The sequence below is a fragment of the Leptodactylus fuscus genome, chromosome 5 (genome assembly GCF_031893055.1).
Source record: "Leptodactylus fuscus isolate aLepFus1 chromosome 5, aLepFus1.hap2, whole genome shotgun sequence".
NCBI lineage: Eukaryota > Metazoa > Chordata > Amphibia > Anura > Leptodactylidae > Leptodactylus > Leptodactylus fuscus.
Window position 1 is genome coordinate 220,019,844 of NC_134269.1, and position 18,361 is coordinate 220,038,204.

Genomic DNA, 18,361 nt, shown 5'->3' on the forward strand with positions numbered 1-18,361 from the left:
CAGGATAATGACAGGCTGATACTTGGGGTACGGGATAATGACAGGCTGATACTCGGGGTACAGGATAATGACTGGCTGACATTTGGGGTACAGGATAATGACAGGCTGACACTTGGGGTACAGGATAATGACAGGATGACATTTGGGGTACAGGATAATGACAGGCTGATACTTGGGGTACATGGTAATGACAGGCTGACTTTTGGGGTACAGGATAATGACTGGCTGACATTTGAGGTACAGGATAATGACAGGCTGATACTTGGGGTACAGGATAATGACAGGCTGACATTTGGGGTACAGGATATTTTCCTTATTATCCCCGCCCCCCTCCGCACAGTAATAAGACTCGCAGACATTCAGTAGTTTTTACATTTTAATCTTTTTGGCATCCTGTTCAGGGTAAACAAGAAGAAGAAGAAAAAAAAAACAACAACAAAATTAACAAAAATAAAACTATGGTTACATAGAGAAAGACGGGATCGGGTTCCATTAACCTCTTAACTCCCAGGAGTTTGGGCTAACTCTGCACCATCTTCCAGAGACACCCCCTAAGAACATGTTGTACAGGCAGCGCCCCCTAAAGACTGTGGTGGGGGGGGGAAAGATTTTATTTTTCCTTACAAAAAAAAAAGTTTTTACAAGATTTTAAAAAAGGCACAAAAACAGCCCAATAAAATACAGAGGGAGGACGTCTCTGATCCCCGCTGTGGCAATAAGGATGCTACAAGGCCGGCTCCTCCCACAGCTGGGGGGGGGGGTACATATTTAACAATTATATATATATTTATATAAACACGTCAGACATACAATAATGGTAGTGAGTTGGCCAGCAGCAGCAAAGACAGAAATAGCCCCTCGTGGGGGTCTCCCTTCCTATTCCATAGACATGAGATTGCCTCCATAACAAGCCCACATATACATTCATTAACCCTCATATCCCCCCTCTGTTTTGGGTCAGGGTCACAAACTGGAATTTCACCCACAAAGGGTTAAAGCAGCTGATCCCACTCTCTCCCCATTTCCCAGCATGCTCAGTCGGCTGTTGCAGACCCTACGTTTCGGCACATGGCTGACTAGCACCATTAAATATCTTTTCCAAAATCCAGGCAGGCGGCCATGTTTTTGGTGGGGCTGTGTATTCATTAGATACCAGGGAGGACAGTAAGGCTCGTGCGTCATCAGTGGGCAAAGGTTGTATTTGTGGGTTGGCTTAGGAGAAAGCTCCGCCCTCCCATGGCGACTTCAAGCGCATTTCCGCCGCCATTTTTTTGCAGATTTATTTTGCAAGACATTGACGCAGAAGCTCCTGTGTGTCTCTGGTATCGGTGAAGGTACAAGCTCCTAAAAAAACTGCATTAGTGTTACTTGGAATAGTTTCTCATGTAACCCAATGGATTTGCCACTTTAAAGGAGTTCTCTACCAGATATATGGCGGAGATACACCATGGGATACGTACTAGACAGCTCTGCTCCCTACATAGATACCAAATGCAAAGGGTAGAGGACCCCTTTAATAACCTACTGGGCACATATTCAGTACATAATACGGTAAACATGCCTTTAAAAGCCCCATGAATTAGAGGAATCTATGCAAATTAAGAGGCTGTCCTTGTATAACGAAGTTCTTTGACTGACTTTGTTTACAAGATCTCTGCTTGCTGTCAGCAAAAGATATGTGAATGGTAGTTATTGACATAATACTTCTCAGAGCTGAGGATTTGTTACAATTGCATTCAGTTGCACTACAACTCCCAGAGTGCACATACTTGCTCTGCTGGTCTTGGCAATCCCATAGAAGGGAACAGAGCATGCTGGGAGTTGTGGTGCTGAGGGACTCTAGACAATCCTGCGAATAGTCTGTATTCCAATACCTGTGCTGATACATTGTAACAAACAGAACAGAAATGTTTGCTGACGTAGTGTGACTCAGTATTCTTCTCAGCTGAGGGTTTGTTACAGTCTAATCCAGTCTAGACAATCTGCTGCACCAATGGCTCTTGTCTGGAGAGTTTATGTGTCAGTGCAGGTGATGTGTCGGTTGGCTAGATTAAATAACACTGTAGCAAACCCTCAGCTGTGAAGTCAGTACATGTATAGTGTAAACCAAACTGTTCTCATCCACGTACAGCAAGCAGAGGGAAACTGAAACACAAAGTCAATTAGAAAATTCTAGAACTTTCCATTCTACAGTGATCATTCTTTACTTACATAGAAGTGGACGTGGCCCTTTAATACGTCTAGAATTCGCTTCCATAAAGGCACTGATATCGGGGTATGGACCCACAGCGGCTGGCCAATGGGAAGGCTCCGTCCTCAGCTACGTAAGCGCTTTCTAGGAATAGCGGTAAATAGCGCCCTCTAGAAACGGCCCATGCAGCTCAGGGCACGCGCTCGACAGGTCACTATGCTGTAAAATGTCATCGGACCACCTTCATATTGTACAAATTCAAGCAATGTGAGAAAAAAAAAAAAAAGAAAATTCAATATGGCAATTTATTCACACGTAAAACGCGCGTACATCTTATACATCTATACACGTGTGCGTCAATACGGGACACACGCAACATTTTATTTACTACTTCTGTGGTTTTTAACGCGGCCCCCCCAAATGCACCAACATTATGGACAGTAAGGGGTGGTGGGGGGGGGTCATTCTGTCATTAGCGGAAGTAACAGACGTTTTCGGACACCTACACAAGGGGGAAGGAGGAGCATCGGGTTTGTCAAGGGGCCGGCGCAGGCATAAACCACACAAAATAAAGGCCTGAAAAATCCAGGATATTACACGACTCCACATCAGGAACGGAGGGTTTGTTCTTCCTTTTTTTTGACACAAAAATTAAAAAAAAAAAAAAAACTCCCCAAAAATATTCCCCTACTTAACGTTATAAAGGTGTAGCAGCGGCAGCCATTTTGCTCAGTAAGATTTGTAGTGTAATCGATAGGATTTCCATCCATTTCTTGTCGTCCCAAATTAATTTAAAAAAAAGCACATGGGTTCGCTTTAAGAAATGATGATTTAACCCTTATTTTGCAGCTTGTGTTCTGAACGGACTAGTCGGACGGGATCCTGTGGTAAAGCGCATAAACCGTTCTTGGCCCAAGACCGCCAGACACAGGTTCTGTAAGCCGGTTGTATCTCTACACACAATAACGATCCATTCTGCGAATATTAGATCAGATCTTATACTCTAATCACATCTAGAGCTGCATAGATATAGGATAGAATTAGGACTTCCTGCAAGCACCAGTAGAGGGAGCTGATGAGGCAACTGCATACAGTTGTACAGTGTCTGGATGCAGCTCTGGATGTGACAGGAGTACAGACCTGCCCAGTGTATTGCCATTCTCGTCTCTTCAGTCCTTTGGATCCCTATGATTTTAGGCCGGTGCCTGTAGAGATGAATCATTTGCCTCCTGGTATCCACAGCGATGGGCGTCAGCCTGACTATAAGGAATTTACCACCCTGCAGAGATTCCCGGACCCCACAGATTTACAGGGATGATCCGCAGACTGATGAAAACCTTTGACCTTGTCTGGAGAGAACTTACTAAACATCCAGTCACATTCCAAGGTGGTCGCTCCCATCTTTGAGACGTCCATATTTCATGTCCCCCCTCCTTACACCTCTTGGTTAAATCTGGATTGTATGGATTCTGAATGATAAATTGAATTCCTGAGTTTATCAGAGGTTGGGAGGGGGCGTCACAGATCCTGGGCCCCAAAATATATCCCGTCTCGTGTCCCTTGCCTGTAGTGTCATTCGTGGACAGTGTTTTAGGCTCCATCTTTAGCTTTATTGCGCAGGTCCTGGCTGGGAGGAGTCTCAAAATCCGCCATGTCTTAAAAGTCATCTCTACTCACCAACCAAGATTTACAGCAGCGTCTCCTCCACCTCAGCAGGTCATCTTTTAAGGATTTCACATGATGTCGAAGCGTTGACACTAATGAAATCCCCTGTAACAGTCATGAGGATCGGTCACCGAGACGGAGCAGAATTACATGTCATGGCGTGTAAAAGGGGACAGCGCAGTGTGGTTGGTATGGATACACTGCCCTATAGACTACTGTGTTCAAGAAGGTTGTCCAGGAGCACGACACTAACAACGAGTCTGTCACTGAACTCAGGACAGAAAATGGGAACCCCATTAAATTAGGACACCCTGCGCAGGAGAGGGAGGACATCTCTAGGACACATTCTCCGTCATTGGTGGACCACTGTGCGAATCCAGACCAGGGCGCACTTGTTTAAGCTCCAGAGACATGCCCAAAGATGCAGGGGCCAGATCTGTGCTCCAAATTAATTGTAGGGGTCGGATTTATTTTTGGGTTTGGTTTGAGAGCTAGTCTTACGTCTATATTAATTTAAAGGGTCTAGACTGGGGGGGAGGGGAGTCTGATTTATTTGAGGGGTCTGAACTAGGGCCCGATTCATTTTAGGGGTCTAGACTGGGGGTATGAATCATTTTAGAAATCTGATCTGGATTCTGATTTACTTTCAGGCTTCTGATTTGGGGTCCAATTTATTTTAGGGGTCTGAATGAGATTAGAGGTCAGACCTGGGACCTAAGAAAGCTTAGAGATCTGGTCTTGGTTTTTAATTTTGTGGACTGGTCTGATTTAATTTAGGGGTCTGAATGATTCTTGGGGTCTGATCTGGTTTTCCCACTGGAAATCATAGCTCTTGATGTAGTGTAGTCCTGGCTTAGGGGATCAGAGGTCAGTCTTGGTGACAAGTCCCATTTATTATGACCTGCTGGAGGTAGCAGGTGCTGACCTATGGATGCTAAATAAAAGGTGTGGTAGTAAGAGGGAGAAGGAGCAGGCATCTCCTGGTGAGGATGGTGGTGGTGGTAGTGCTGGTGGATCTGGGCTGCTGGGTTTGATGCTGGCTGATAGAAACCTTCCCAGGAAAACAAAGAAAATGCAATCTGTGCAAAACTAGAATTTCACTCCCAGGGTAGACAACCCCTCAGGATGGGTGCTGTAGTCTGCAAGCTTTGAGGCATCTTGGAATATCGGTATCTATAGACTCTGCTGGAAACCAACGGAATTACTAACGGTTTGTGGTAATAGAAGCGCATTGTGTTGTCGGGTAGAAATCTCCTTACATTATCGGCTCTGTAACAGTTCAACAGTTCCATCATTCATTGCGTCAAGCCCTTCGCCGCCATAGCCAACACTGTCACAAGGGTCCAAGCCGGCTCTCTTATTGCAAATCTGAACGGAAGAGTGGACCCACAATAACCCAATGGGGGCGACTGCAGGCAGGTTAATGCCCCTCTAAACAAAAAGGGGAGATCATTTTTTTTTTTGGTCCTGGTGGAAAGGGGGCGTGCTGCACCCCTAGAAACCACAAAAAGCCCCTGGAGTAACGGTACGTACAGTGCAGTTTGTGACAGGCAGTGCAAGGCTGGATGTGCGGGTCTCTACCCCAGGCCAGAGCCAGCGGGTGGAGGGGAGAAAACATAAAATCGTCGACTAACACTGGTGACCGTTGTATCCGAGCTGCAGGTGGCGATGACCTCGATCTCTGTGGTGTCAGGAGGATTCTTCCAAGGCATTGACAACTTGTTCCAGGATATCAGGGCAGTGATCTGCAATCTGCTGGAGGATGGTGTTGGCAAATTCCTGCAATTCTGCGCTCTCATGCTCGCATTTTTCCAACTCTTCGCTCAACTGAAAGGTAGAAATAAACACATTATTATTACAGCAAAAGGAGACGCCACTGAGTATGACAACTAATAGAAAGGTCAGAGGGATTGTACAGGCCCCAATCAATAATAAAACCATATACAGAGAGCTCCCCCTAGTGGTGGACACAGACAGAGAGGATCTTATCATGCATGTCTATGCTGAAGATTTGGAGCCTTGTATCAGAAAATGTGCTGGACTACTTCCCCTCATTCTCACCTCTTCGGCCGTCATCTTCTGCAGCCTCTGCTCCCAAACTGCCCTGTTGTCGTCCAGGTAGTAGGAGTCAGGCGGGCGAAGCGCTTGCAGGATCTGGGGGTCTCTGTCCTGGCACAGAGCAGTCAGATGCCCGATATACAGTTTGAGTTTGCTGCGATTCTGGTCAAGGTCTAGGAGGGGCTGAATCATCTACAAGAGAAAATAGACTGGTTAGGGGTAGTCAGGGAGGAAGAGGGATGTCCCACCCACCCAAAAACAACACCACCACCTAGGAGGAGGCTCCGAACCTATAAGGTCCATCAGTAATGATAGGAAGAAGAGGGACAAGATGGATGGAGGCAACACAGGGAGGTCTGGAAACACGGACATGAAAGTGAGGATGCACAACTTACTGAGGGAGATGAAATAATAAAAAAAACACAAGTACAGCCAAGATCCCTTGTCACGACTGAGGGTTTGTTACATCGTATAATCTTCAGACGCACAAGCCTCATCCTAACAGTTTGCTACAATGTATCAGTCTGGATGATGTGCTGGATACAATTGTAACAAACAGCCAGTTCTGATATGGAGCTGATCAGATCTTTGCAGTACACAGAGGGGGCAGTGGTCCTAGCTATGTATAACACACGTGATATTAGGTGCAAGGCGGCGTGGCTCTGCAGATACTGTATCACAGTCACGGTCACAGACAAGAGCGCAGGCGGCTGCCGGGTGACGTGTCTGAGCGCTGGCAGAGCGGCTGTCAGCACCGGATAAGCTCTGATAGAAAGCAGCGAGTGCAGAGATACGGGGCAGATATATCACTCCCTGAGGGCTTCAATGGGCAGCCTGGAAAATGATAAAAGTCAAGAAGAAGCTGCCACATGACAAGAAAAGATCCCGAGCCAGCCATCAGCCAATACTTCTCATAGCTGAGGGTCTGTTACTATTGTATACAGTCTGGACAATTCTACATATCAGGAGCAGGACAGCTGTTATGTTACAATTTAGTCTGCACTGGATAGAACTGCAACAAACCCTCAGCTGCGAAGTTTAAAGGGGTTTTTTGACCCCAAATTGAGTTTTCATACTGATGACCTATCCAGACCTGATCTGTGTGGGGTTTGGGTGTCAGACACTGACAGATCTCATACTGATGACCTATCCTGGGGATCATTATGAAAACCCCTCGAAGGTCTGAACAGGTTCTATCAACCTCGAAATGAGAGAATTTCACAAAAAAGCAGAGATCTAGAAAATGTGAAGAATAGAAACAAAGGGGAAGATTCAATATAAATCTACTTCACATTTTGGCATATGAAAGGTGCAAACCTGTTGCATGTTCTCGCCATACTACTCACTGACGGTGGGGCCATCAGCCGAACCAAATCCTTCATCAACTATGTCACTTAGGTGGCAGAATTAAGCACACCCTCCATGATGCACCGTACAATAGTCTAGTAGAAAACTTCTCTCTGTCCAGAGCTGAAGCTTTGTTACAGGGGATGGTTGAGTGGTAGGATTTCCAGGCCGAGGGTTTGCTCCACATGATGCACCTGTCTGACACATCTCAGGGGACAGGAGGGGGTCTGTGGGCCCTGCTGTACTCATCTACAGGCATTAGGAGCCCCTGTCACACCAAAACATAGGACCACATCAGTGGGCACAGCTGGTTAGTCTATGTCACATATCTTCAGTGTGTGGGGGAGGGGGACGGGTGAACCACCATCTGTCACGTTACAGTCAGTAGTTGTCGGCCTTTTCCAGGCTTTGATCTGCAGGTGTAAACTGTCAGCCAAATAAACCACCCTGTGCATGGACACAGGGGCCAGGCTGGGGTTAGGGGGTCCTGGGTAGTAGATGAGGCCACAGTATATCCTTCCCTATTGTGTCTATATACTGTACTTGTAAGATATCGGTACATATACACCCTTTGCTTGCCCTCTATTACAGCAAGGTGTTTTCACTCAGCTTTCCCAGGCTCCTAAATGGCAGATATGCTTGTTATAAAATGCAGAGAAGAACAAGCGATGTGACTACTTCAGTGACTGTATTGGTGATCACCCAGCTTTTCCAGGTGCAGAGATGAATAAGAAACGTTCTTACAGTTGGCAAGTGCACAGTATATGAGATATTTCCTTGCACGTGGGGGGAGGGGGATGTGATTAGGTTGTATGGGGTGGGGGGTGATAGCACCGTACACAGCGTGTGATCCCCAGGAACTAATCCTCTCTTTCAGGGGCAGATCCTGGTGACAATGGGGCAGATAACAGATGAAATGGAGCACGGCAAAGTGAGTTAAGCTCACACATAGATCATGGAGAGGTTTAAGCCTGTGCGCAGCCAACTTCATTAGGAGAACCATCGTCTCCAGTCCAGGGTGAAGCTTTGTTAATAAAGATATTGAAATGAGAGCTCATGTGGAGGCCCAAAACAGAGGAGCTGTGGCTGTACAGGGGGACAAGCCGAAAAATGACTATCATAGACTATTACTATATACTACTGACTACAGTGTAAAGTATAGAGGCTTCCATTATAATAGTGATACTCTGTATGACAGTGTATTTCAGTCATGAGTGGGTTAACCCTATATGAGGGGGTAGCAAGTTCCCTCTTCTAGATTGGGAAGGGGGGGGGATGCATTTTGGGAAAGTCAAGAGGAAGAGACCTTCCAAGATGCGCCTTGGATGCTCTGAGATCACGCCAAGGGACACAGTGTTTGTGAGCGCTTCCTCAGAAGTGCCGCCAGCCCGAGCTTCACCTCACACTGAGACAGGGACAGGACGGGAGAGATCTGAAAACGATCCCCTCTGGAGGGGTCCAGGCTAGCCCCCGGTGCAAACAATATCCCATGTATGCACTATTGTTTTCTGCTGTGCAAATTAAAGAGCTGACATCAACTACATAGCCAGAACTAACATACAGTATGTACCACAGCAAATACAGGGGGGGGGGGGGGGGGAGCTGCACCGGAAAACATGGCAGCGGTGCTCCTCCGGGGTTACAGAATGACCTTGGTTACCCAGAATCCCATGAGTTAGGTCTGATCATTGAAGTTTAAAATGTACATAGGAGCTTGAGGAAATCTGCAAATACCATTTTATTCCTTTATTTCTCTATTCACATCTAAAGCAGGAATCAAATTCTGCCGGTGGCCCTTGGAAACACGGTGCATAAGCTTCACCCCTCTGAAAACATCAGCCCCATAATGCTCTGCTCTCTAGTAACATATACTGAATAAAGGACTTACAAGGAGCTCAACATTTCATATTATATAAGGGAGTAGCGGGCTGTATCCATCTACTGCCCAGGGTTCTCGGGGCTGGCTGTCTCTTGGCAACCAAATATTTGGGCGTCTGCGTGCTGTCTTCTGTTGGCAGGAATGTGCCAGGAGCTGTGACGGGCAGAATTAACAGACTCCCTAATTACATGATAAGGACAATGGGCAACACTTAACATCACACCCCTGGCAGGCCGAGGGTCCGAGATAAGAGATGTCAGGAAAAGGATTGGGAGGTTAGTGAAGGGCAGAGATAGTGGCAAGAGCAGGCACTGTGAGGTCACTAAGCATCTCCCATAGGCTACCACTATACAATAAAAGCAACATCTGAATGTGTCATGGTGTGATATTACTTATTCTGTATTAATCCTGAGTTACATCCTGTATTATACTCCAGAGCTGCGCTCACTATTCTGCCGGTACAGTCACTGTGTACATACATTACATTACTTATCCTGTATTATACTCCAGAGCTGCGCTCACTATTCTGCTGGTACAGTCACTATGTACATACATTACATTACTTATCCTGTATTATACTCCAGAGCTGCACTCACTATTCTGCTGGTGCAGTCACTGTGTACATACATTACATTACTTATCCTGTATTATACTCCAGAGCTGCGCTCACTATTCTGCTGGTACAGTCACTGTGTACATACATTACATTACTTATCCTGTATTATACTCCAGAGCTGCGCTCACTATTCTGCTGGTGCAGTCACTGTGTACATACATTACATTACTTATCCTGTATTATACCCCAGAGCTGCGCTCACTATTCTGCTGGTGCAGTCACTGTGTACATACATTACATTACTTATCCTGTATTATACCCCAGAGCTGCGCTCACTATTCTGCTGGTGCAGTCACTGTGTACATACATTACATTACTTATCCTGTATTATACCCCAGAGCTGCGCTCACTATTCTGCTGGTACAGTCACTGTGTACATACATTACATTACTTATCCTGTATTATACTCCAGAGCTGCGCTCACTATTCTGCTGGTGCAGTCACTGTGTACATACATTACATTAATTATCCTGTATTATACTCCAGAGCTGCGCTCACTATTCTGCTGGTACAGTCACTGTGTACATACATTACATTACTTATCCTGTATTATACTCCAGAGCTGCGCTCACTATTCTGCTGGTACAGTCACTGTGTACATACATTACATTACTTATCCTGTATTATACTCCAGAGCTGCGCTCACTATTCTGCTGGTGCAGTCACTGTGTACATACATTACATGACTTATCCTGTATTATACTCCAGAGCTGCGCTCCCGTCTACCTTTCACAGCTGTTCTTTGCTACATCTTCATCCAGTCTGGACAATCCTCTATGAGATACAAGGTATCAGTGTAGATAAAATGTAACACGGTATCGTGACTAAGGACAGATTTGTGCTAGATGCTTGGCTTACAGCAGAGGTTTTGTTACAGTGTCCATAGTGGCTTTTTCTATAGGTGCCTCTGAGGAGTGATCGCTGCTGCCGACAGCCGGACAGGAAAGGGTTAGCGTGGCTTTGCTGCAGATGACCCCAGTGACAATGCCTGAATAGGCGGCTGCTATGTTGCGTTCCCATAGACATCACAGGTGCGGAGTCGCAGCATTCCTCTAATTACATGCTCTGTGAATTTCTCCAACATCAACAACAAGGGGGGAGAAAGGGGGGGGGGGAATAAAATCCCCGAAAAGTGGGATTAAATCCTGATTAACCCCTTCACCTTTCAGCGCTCAGAGGGTGATGAGAACAAAGCGTCACTTTCATGATGTAACTGCATGGGAGGGGGTAATAAGATTTTTTTCCTGGAGGGGGGGGAGGGTCCGCCTTTTGGGGAGAATCTTCAAATTAGATCAAAGAAAATGATAAAAGGATTAGCTGGTGAAGGGGAGTCTGGGAAATCGCAACGCCGTCCACCCTGACCGTAGAGATGAACAGTTTTGGCCATTTGCTGGTCACATTTATTTGTGTGGTCTATGGCACCACATTAGAAGAACATGGCAGTGCCACCCCTGCCCACAGGTGATGTCTGGAATTGCATTCCAGTGTCATAAGCACTAGCTGGGCTAAGCTGCAGCCCCGATACAACCCAGGGACAAGTGTGGCGCGTTTTTTTAGTTTGGAAGAAACCCATGATTCTCTATTTCCTGGGCAGCCCCTTTAACTCGCCTGCATTTCCAGGTACATGATGATGGGGCTGAGTAGTCACGCCTCAGCGGAGATTGGCAGAGAACCTCCAGAACAGAACTGGGGAATATCTGCAACCATAACTGGTGCCCAATGTCTACATGGTACTAGAGAACAGCGCCCCCAATGGCCAATCTAATGTGCAATCATCAGGAAGCAACAGCAGGTACAATGCAGAGGGGTGAGGCGTGAGGTACGACGGCGCCTCCACCTTACGCAGCAGCTGCTTGTTGCATATTTTGCATGATAGTCAAGAAATCAGTATTGTGGATGAGCGAGCACACGGATCACCACAGATGGCGGGAAGGGGCACAACCACAGCGGGCACATGCCAGGGACACAGACAGACTAGACAAAGACATGCAAGAGGCCAACGACACAAGATCCCAAGACAAGGCCAAAGCGAGTTCTCACCGTTCTGAACAAAATGGCTGACCTAATCATCTCATTGGTTATGCCCAAATACCCTCCTCATCATCCTATAGGGTGAGAGGTGATGAGGGGAGAAGTAGCATCAGAGCAGCGTGAGGGATGAAACAGACACGTGGTTAGTAACCGGAGCAGAAACACAGACGTTACAGGATCATAGTCATACAATCTCATCTTACAGATCTCATTGGTTAATCCATATTCTTGCTGTGGTTATTATCAGCCGATAGGACACAGGACCCGGATCTTACCGGACTATCCATTATGACCAATCTGATTCTACTAGATTTACATACAATTTAGTCTGACACAATTCACAGGTTATGGAGCTCACAAAGGATATTCCATCACACCCCTACATTACTATTCATTCTGACCAATCTGATCTTACAACTAGGTCTATGAACAATTTGGCCTAACAGATCTAATTGGTTAATAAGCTCACAAAATATATCCTGTATTCTTATTGGCCAATATCAGCCCATATGACTCGGGGGGGCCCTACAGGACTCTCCATCCTGACCTATACAATTGGAAGCAGATTGTTCATGGTCACATCTTCTGGTTCATTTAATATTGATACCTCAATACGCAAGTGTGAGAGTTTTGGGGTGTCAATACCAATAGATTTCATACAAATCACTCTAGCCTATTGGGTTGAACGCAAGCGACTTACCTGATCCGGGGAGGGCTTGTGGTTGGTTTGGTTGGACTGGGCAGACGTCTTTAGGTGATCGGCTTCGTAATTGTCCGCCATGAGTTTCATTCTGTTCTGTGTCTGTGACATAAAACATCAGATAGAACACAAGTGTCAGGAAACGCAGTGATATCTGCTCCTGGAACAGCTGGGTGACTGTGAATATGGCTGCCATTACAGTGGTCACCCAGCTTTTCTACAATCATTCAAGGAATATCAGCTTAAAGTGCTACAATGTGGAGTAAGGGAGAGCCGAGCGCACCTGAGGCTGGATGCTACACACAAAGAGTTAACAGCACAGTCTCTCAGCAGTACATCCCATACTACTATAATCCCCCCCCAAAAAAAAAAAATTACACTAAAGGGGTCACCCAGCCACAACAAGTACAAGGGTTAACAGCTGTACACATAGGAGGGACATCAGAGCAATACATGCACAGATGTGCCGCTCACAGTCAGGGGGCTGCTGACACAGCAATGTGACCCCCGGGGGCAGGGTAAATATTACTCAGAGTCTAAACTATTTCAACTTCACGGTCAAGATGCACAATGGACTGAAAACAGGAAACAATGCAAAGTTCCCAAGGAGAGCCGGACACCCCCAAGTGTTCATGAGCTGGAGGGGGGAGACACTGACAAAGAATAAGTAATAGGGCGCCGCAGCCAAAGACAAAGCGAGCAGGGAAGCCATAGAAAAGGAAAAAGGTACCACAGCTAGGGGAGAATATCCTGTCTTATGGGAGGCACTACAGAGCAGAGATGGAAAGATGGTCACTGTGTACATACATTACATTACTTATCCTGTATTATACTCCAGAGCTGCGCTCACTATTCTCCTGGTACAGTCACTGTGTACATACATTACATTACTTATCCTGTATGATACTCCAGAGCTGCGCTCACTATTCTCCTGGTACAGTCACTGTGTACATACATTACATTACTTATCCTGTATTATACTCCAGAGCTGCGCTCACTATTCTCCTGGTACAGTCACTGTGTACATACATTACATTACTTATCCTGTATTATACTCCAGAGCTGCGCTCACTATTCTGCTGGTACAGTCACTGTGTACATACATTACATTACTTATCCTGTATTATACCCCAGAGCTGCGCTCACTATTCTGTCCCTGTACAGTTGCCTCCATCAGTCACATTATTTGCCTTCCTGGCTAGGAGGAATCTCTGCTATTCTGGAGGAGTTGTCGCCTGTCAGGCAGAACACAATGTGATTGATGGCAGGAGCGGGACATGCGGAGATGGCGCTACAGGTATTGGACGGGCAATGTCAGGAATCCGGCACAGTCTCTTTAAGGGAAGGGGGGGGGGTTTCGCTGATTCCCCTCATTCCTGGGTTATTATGTAACTTCTATAATCTGCAGCTTCTTTCCGGATTATTTATTCTTTTCCACGTCTGGATGGAAGAATTTATGATTGAGTGACTGTTATTGGATGTCAGAGTCCATGGGAAGTTGGGCCAGCGGGCTGAGGAGCTGACGATTATGGCCGCCATCGGACGCCACATTCCAGACTGACACTTAAATGAACATTCCCCAAAGTGAGAGAGAACATCCCTACCATAAACCCCGAAGTCCTCTTCTAATATCCCTCTCATTCTTTTATGTATCTGCTCCTGTGAAAGCTGGGTGACCAACAAAACAACCCTCACTCAGCTTTCCGGGAGTCCGTTATTATTGTAGGAAGAGTTGCCGAGGTTTGTGTTCTTCATGTGTGTCGGAAGGACGCCCCCCCCCCCCCCCCCCCACCCACCAAGAGGCGGAAAACCTCGAGATCTGTACTTGGCAAGACAGCGGCTCAGAGATGGGGGGCAAGCAGCAGGTGACGGAGGTTTGGGGAAGTGTCTGGCGCTGAGGACAGAAACAACATCACCGGGAAGAGGACAAGGATGTAACATCTGCACCATGAAGAAAGGAGGAAGGGGGGCATGCAGCCTACTCTGCGCCATTCAGGAAGCTAGGAGAGCAGAGTATTGTAACTCTATCTACAAAAGTTGTACAGGTGCTTTGCTGAACCTGAGGTGCAAATGGAGGAGGAGGAACTACAAGTTCCAGCACTTCCGGTCATGGCCTTCACCTTCAAAGATTGCCGCAGATGGGGGAAGGGGATATAAGTGGCGCGTGCGTCCATCACTGATATGATTCATCTGGAAATTCACAACAGGAAAATGTGAATCCTTCCAGGGTCTGCGGCGTCTGACAGGGTGTGATATAAAGCAGGCACAGCAGGCGTCCTCGCACCCCTCTCCAGAGACTGCCAGTGGTCCAGCCCATATGGCGGTATGGTGACATAACACTGGCTTATGCAGAAAGTACCATATGGGAGGGATGAGATTGTTGTGGGGGTGCGATATCACCTGCACTTATGTACATAAAGATGCCGCATGTTGTGGGCGGAGCTTGTATAGCTACATACATGTAGAGATGGATTGTACCGCTCTAGACATGTAAGGGGCAGTGAGAAGCGGCTGGGAGAGCTTCCATCTGATGTCATCCCCCAGTCTGTGGAGTGTCACACCCATCATCTCAGCATTACATTGCCTGCCAGGGCCCTGATTTATAGACTGCCTCCCCGGGGGCTGCGGACAGAGGAGGTGACTGCGTGTCCAGGCGGCTGCTAATGTGTGAAGTGTCAGCTCTGCTGCCCCCACGTATGTCAGCCCCGAAATAACTGAATCATGGAGTAGAGATCATGGAGAATTTCACCAAGCTCTGCTAGATGTTGGGCTAACAGTCAATGAAATCGCAAGCCGTTATGTGAAAATTCACATGCTCCATTCACACCCAAAGCTGCAACCTTTTTTCTGCTGCTTGACTACAGAACAGTCTGTGCAGTGACGTGACCCAACAGCTCAGCTAGAACAATGTCACTGGTGCAGTGCAGCTTTGGATGTAACTAGAGTATAAAACCTAATTTGTAGAACATAAAGGATTCACCATGTTTTTTCTTCTTCCTTGCAGACTCAGCCTGTGACATGCCGGGCCACGTCTTACCTGCTGTTTGAGCTGCTGCACTAGCCGGTCCTTCTCCCGCTTCAGCGATGCCACTTCCTCCTGCGTCTTCTTCTTACGAGATGAGGACAATTCAAGCAGCGCAATGTTTGCATCTTTCTCGCTAATGGCGGCAAGCAAGGCTTCCTGTCTGTGAGGAGAGAAGCGCAGAGAGGTGAGTGTCCGTCTCCAGACATCACATATACATCTCTTTAAACACTGCCCCCCAGTGGCTATGGTACCATGAAAAATGACCACAAGATGTCCTAAGCTGCATTCTGTTTTACATCTTATCTTCTTCAGAGATCGCAGGCCTGTACATTTTGCACATTTTCCTTCGCTGGGTGACAAGTAGTATGGCCACCCAGCTTTCCCACATGCAGAGCAGACAAGCTCCAGACCCCATATCTCATTGTGGGAAGATTACATAGCAGGGCAGACTGATGGGGGAGGGGGAGCAGACAGGCGGCATATCAAGAGTCTAAAATAAGGGCTGAGGAGTGGAAAATAAACTATGTTAAGTGGGGTCTGACCTCCGCAGGAGGAGTGTGAACAGGCCCTAGAGTCAGCGGGGATCGGGCTCACCACCCACCTGGTGTGACAAGCAGAAGACACACTGTCCTGTGTACTCCTGAAAAACTCTGTGCTGCTGTGGACCCTGCTCCATCCATCATCCCAACCAAACACGTCTCTGCTGCTTCAAGTTCTCCCATAAGATCATCACAGTCCTCTCCTGAAATACTCTGTGCTACCAAATGATGCAGTTTGCTCCCACCCCTCCAATAAGATAAGCACTCTCCTCTTTTAAATACTCTGTGCTGCTGGGAAAGACCTTGGTCTGTAAATTTTCTCAAGATCAGTCCAGTATTCTCCTGAAATACTCTGTGCTGTGAGAGGTTTCTGTCTTCATTCCTTCCCAAGATCAGCATATTCCTCTCCTGAAATACTCTGCATCGCTGGGGAACCCTGCACTTTCTACTATATCCTTCTCATTCTGACCTCCGACAAGATCAGCACATCCATCTCTTGAAACCCTCTGTGCTGCTGTGATACAAGGGCAGCCCCATTATAGATACTATTTATACATAGTAGTGGAGGTTCATGCACACAGATCCCGCCCCCCCAGGCCTAAATCTTCCTGATGCTCTGTCATTCCTCCTGTCTACCTGGCACATAGCAGGGTCTAGCAGGTATATACCGCCCTGTATCATGCGAGACCCCTGCTGTTATTCCTGGGAGCCCCCACTTCTGGGCCGCCCCCCTCCTCTGCATTCCAGGCCTGACATGAGCAGAAAGTGATGCTTCAGTGGTCGGGTCCCAGAATCCAGCACATTAATCCTCAGCCCCCAGCTGACTGACCCTGACCAGGCGGGAGGGGGTGGGGGGTCACTGTGCAGTCTGTAGCATCACATGGCTACTGCCGGGGAACAAAGGTCTGCGAGACACAGAGACCACTACCACAGTAATGTACAGCCCAGATATAGAGGTGCAGCACCCCCCCCCCACAATAACGGCAAGAGAAGTAGTACTGTGCACTGTGCATATATAAAGGAGAAGTGGTACTGTGCACTGTCCGTATATACAAGAGAAGTGGTACTGTGCACTGTCCATATATACAAGAGAAGTGGTACTGTGCACTGTCCATATATACAGGAGAGGAGAAGTAGTACTGTGCACTGTTTATATATACAGGACAAGAGAAGTAGTACTGTGCACTGTCCATATATACAGGAGAGGAGAAGTAGTACTGTGTACTGTTTATATATACAGAACAAGAGAAGTAGTACTGTGCACTGTCCATATATACAGGAGAGGAGAAGTAGTACTGTGCACTGTTTATATATACAGAACAAGAGAAGTAGTACTGTGCACTGTCCATATATACAGGAGAGGAGAAGTAGTACTGTGCACTGTTTATATATACAGAACAAGAGAAGTGGTACTGTGCACTGTCCATATATACAGGAGAAGAGAAGTGGTACTGTGCACTGTCCATATATACAGGAGAAGAGAAGTAGTACTGTGCACTGTCCATACATACAGGACTATAGAAGTGGTACTGTGCACTGTCCATATATACAGGAGAAGAGAAGTAGTACTGTGCACTGTCCATATATACAGGAGAAGAGAAGTAGTACTGTGCACTGTCCATATATACAGGAGAAGAGAAGTAGTACTGTGCACTGTCCATATATACAGGACTATAGAAGTGGTACTGTGCACTGTCCATATGTACCGGACTATAGAAGTGGTACTGTGCACTGTCCATATATACAGGAGAAGAGAAGTAGTACTGTGCACTGTCCATATATACAGGACTATAGAAGTGGTACTGTGCACTGTCCATATGTACCGGACTATAGAAGTGGTACTGTGCACTGTCCATATGTACCAGACTATAGAAGTGGTACTGTGCACTGTCCATATGTACCAGACTATAGAAGTGGTACTGTACACTGTCCATATGTACCAGACTATAGAAGTGGTACTGTGCACAGTATATCCAGGATGGGAGCAGATGACATCTTGCAGTCTTTGGCCATATTTGCCTCTGTTGCTGGTGACAATTAATTATGGGTTTTGCTCCACTGATTGTTAGGCGACCTTTCACCCCAGATTTGCCTGCACGGTCATCCTGCCCTGCAGGGGTTAAAAAGCAAATCACTCCAATTACAGGCTCAGCGCAGACTTCTTGGGGTTTATGTAACACTGCGCCGTCATTATTAAATAATATAGCGATTTATCAGTTTCCAGAAAAGATGGGTGACAATTAATATGGCCATCACCAAACTTCCTGAGAATCCTGATCAATGAACCAACCTCAGCAGAGATCTTTCTAT

General features: G+C 46.7%; 1 protein-coding gene across 1 annotated transcript in view; it reads right to left on the minus strand.

Moving 5' to 3' along the window:
• Positions 1-392: 392 nt before the first annotated feature.
• The window catches only part of LOC142204635 (uncharacterized), a 96,849-nt gene continuing 78,880 nt past the window's right edge, over positions 393-18,361 (minus strand). The window contains exons 35-38 of the mRNA XM_075275942.1: positions 15,525-15,672; positions 12,488-12,589; positions 5,918-6,106; positions 393-5,683 (exon numbers count right to left, since the gene is read on the minus strand). Of these exons, the coding sequence (XP_075132043.1) occupies positions 5,546-5,683; positions 5,918-6,106; positions 12,488-12,589; positions 15,525-15,672 (577 nt within the window). The 3' untranslated portion in view covers positions 393-5,545. The remainder of the gene's footprint in view (positions 5,684-5,917; positions 6,107-12,487; positions 12,590-15,524; positions 15,673-18,361) is intronic.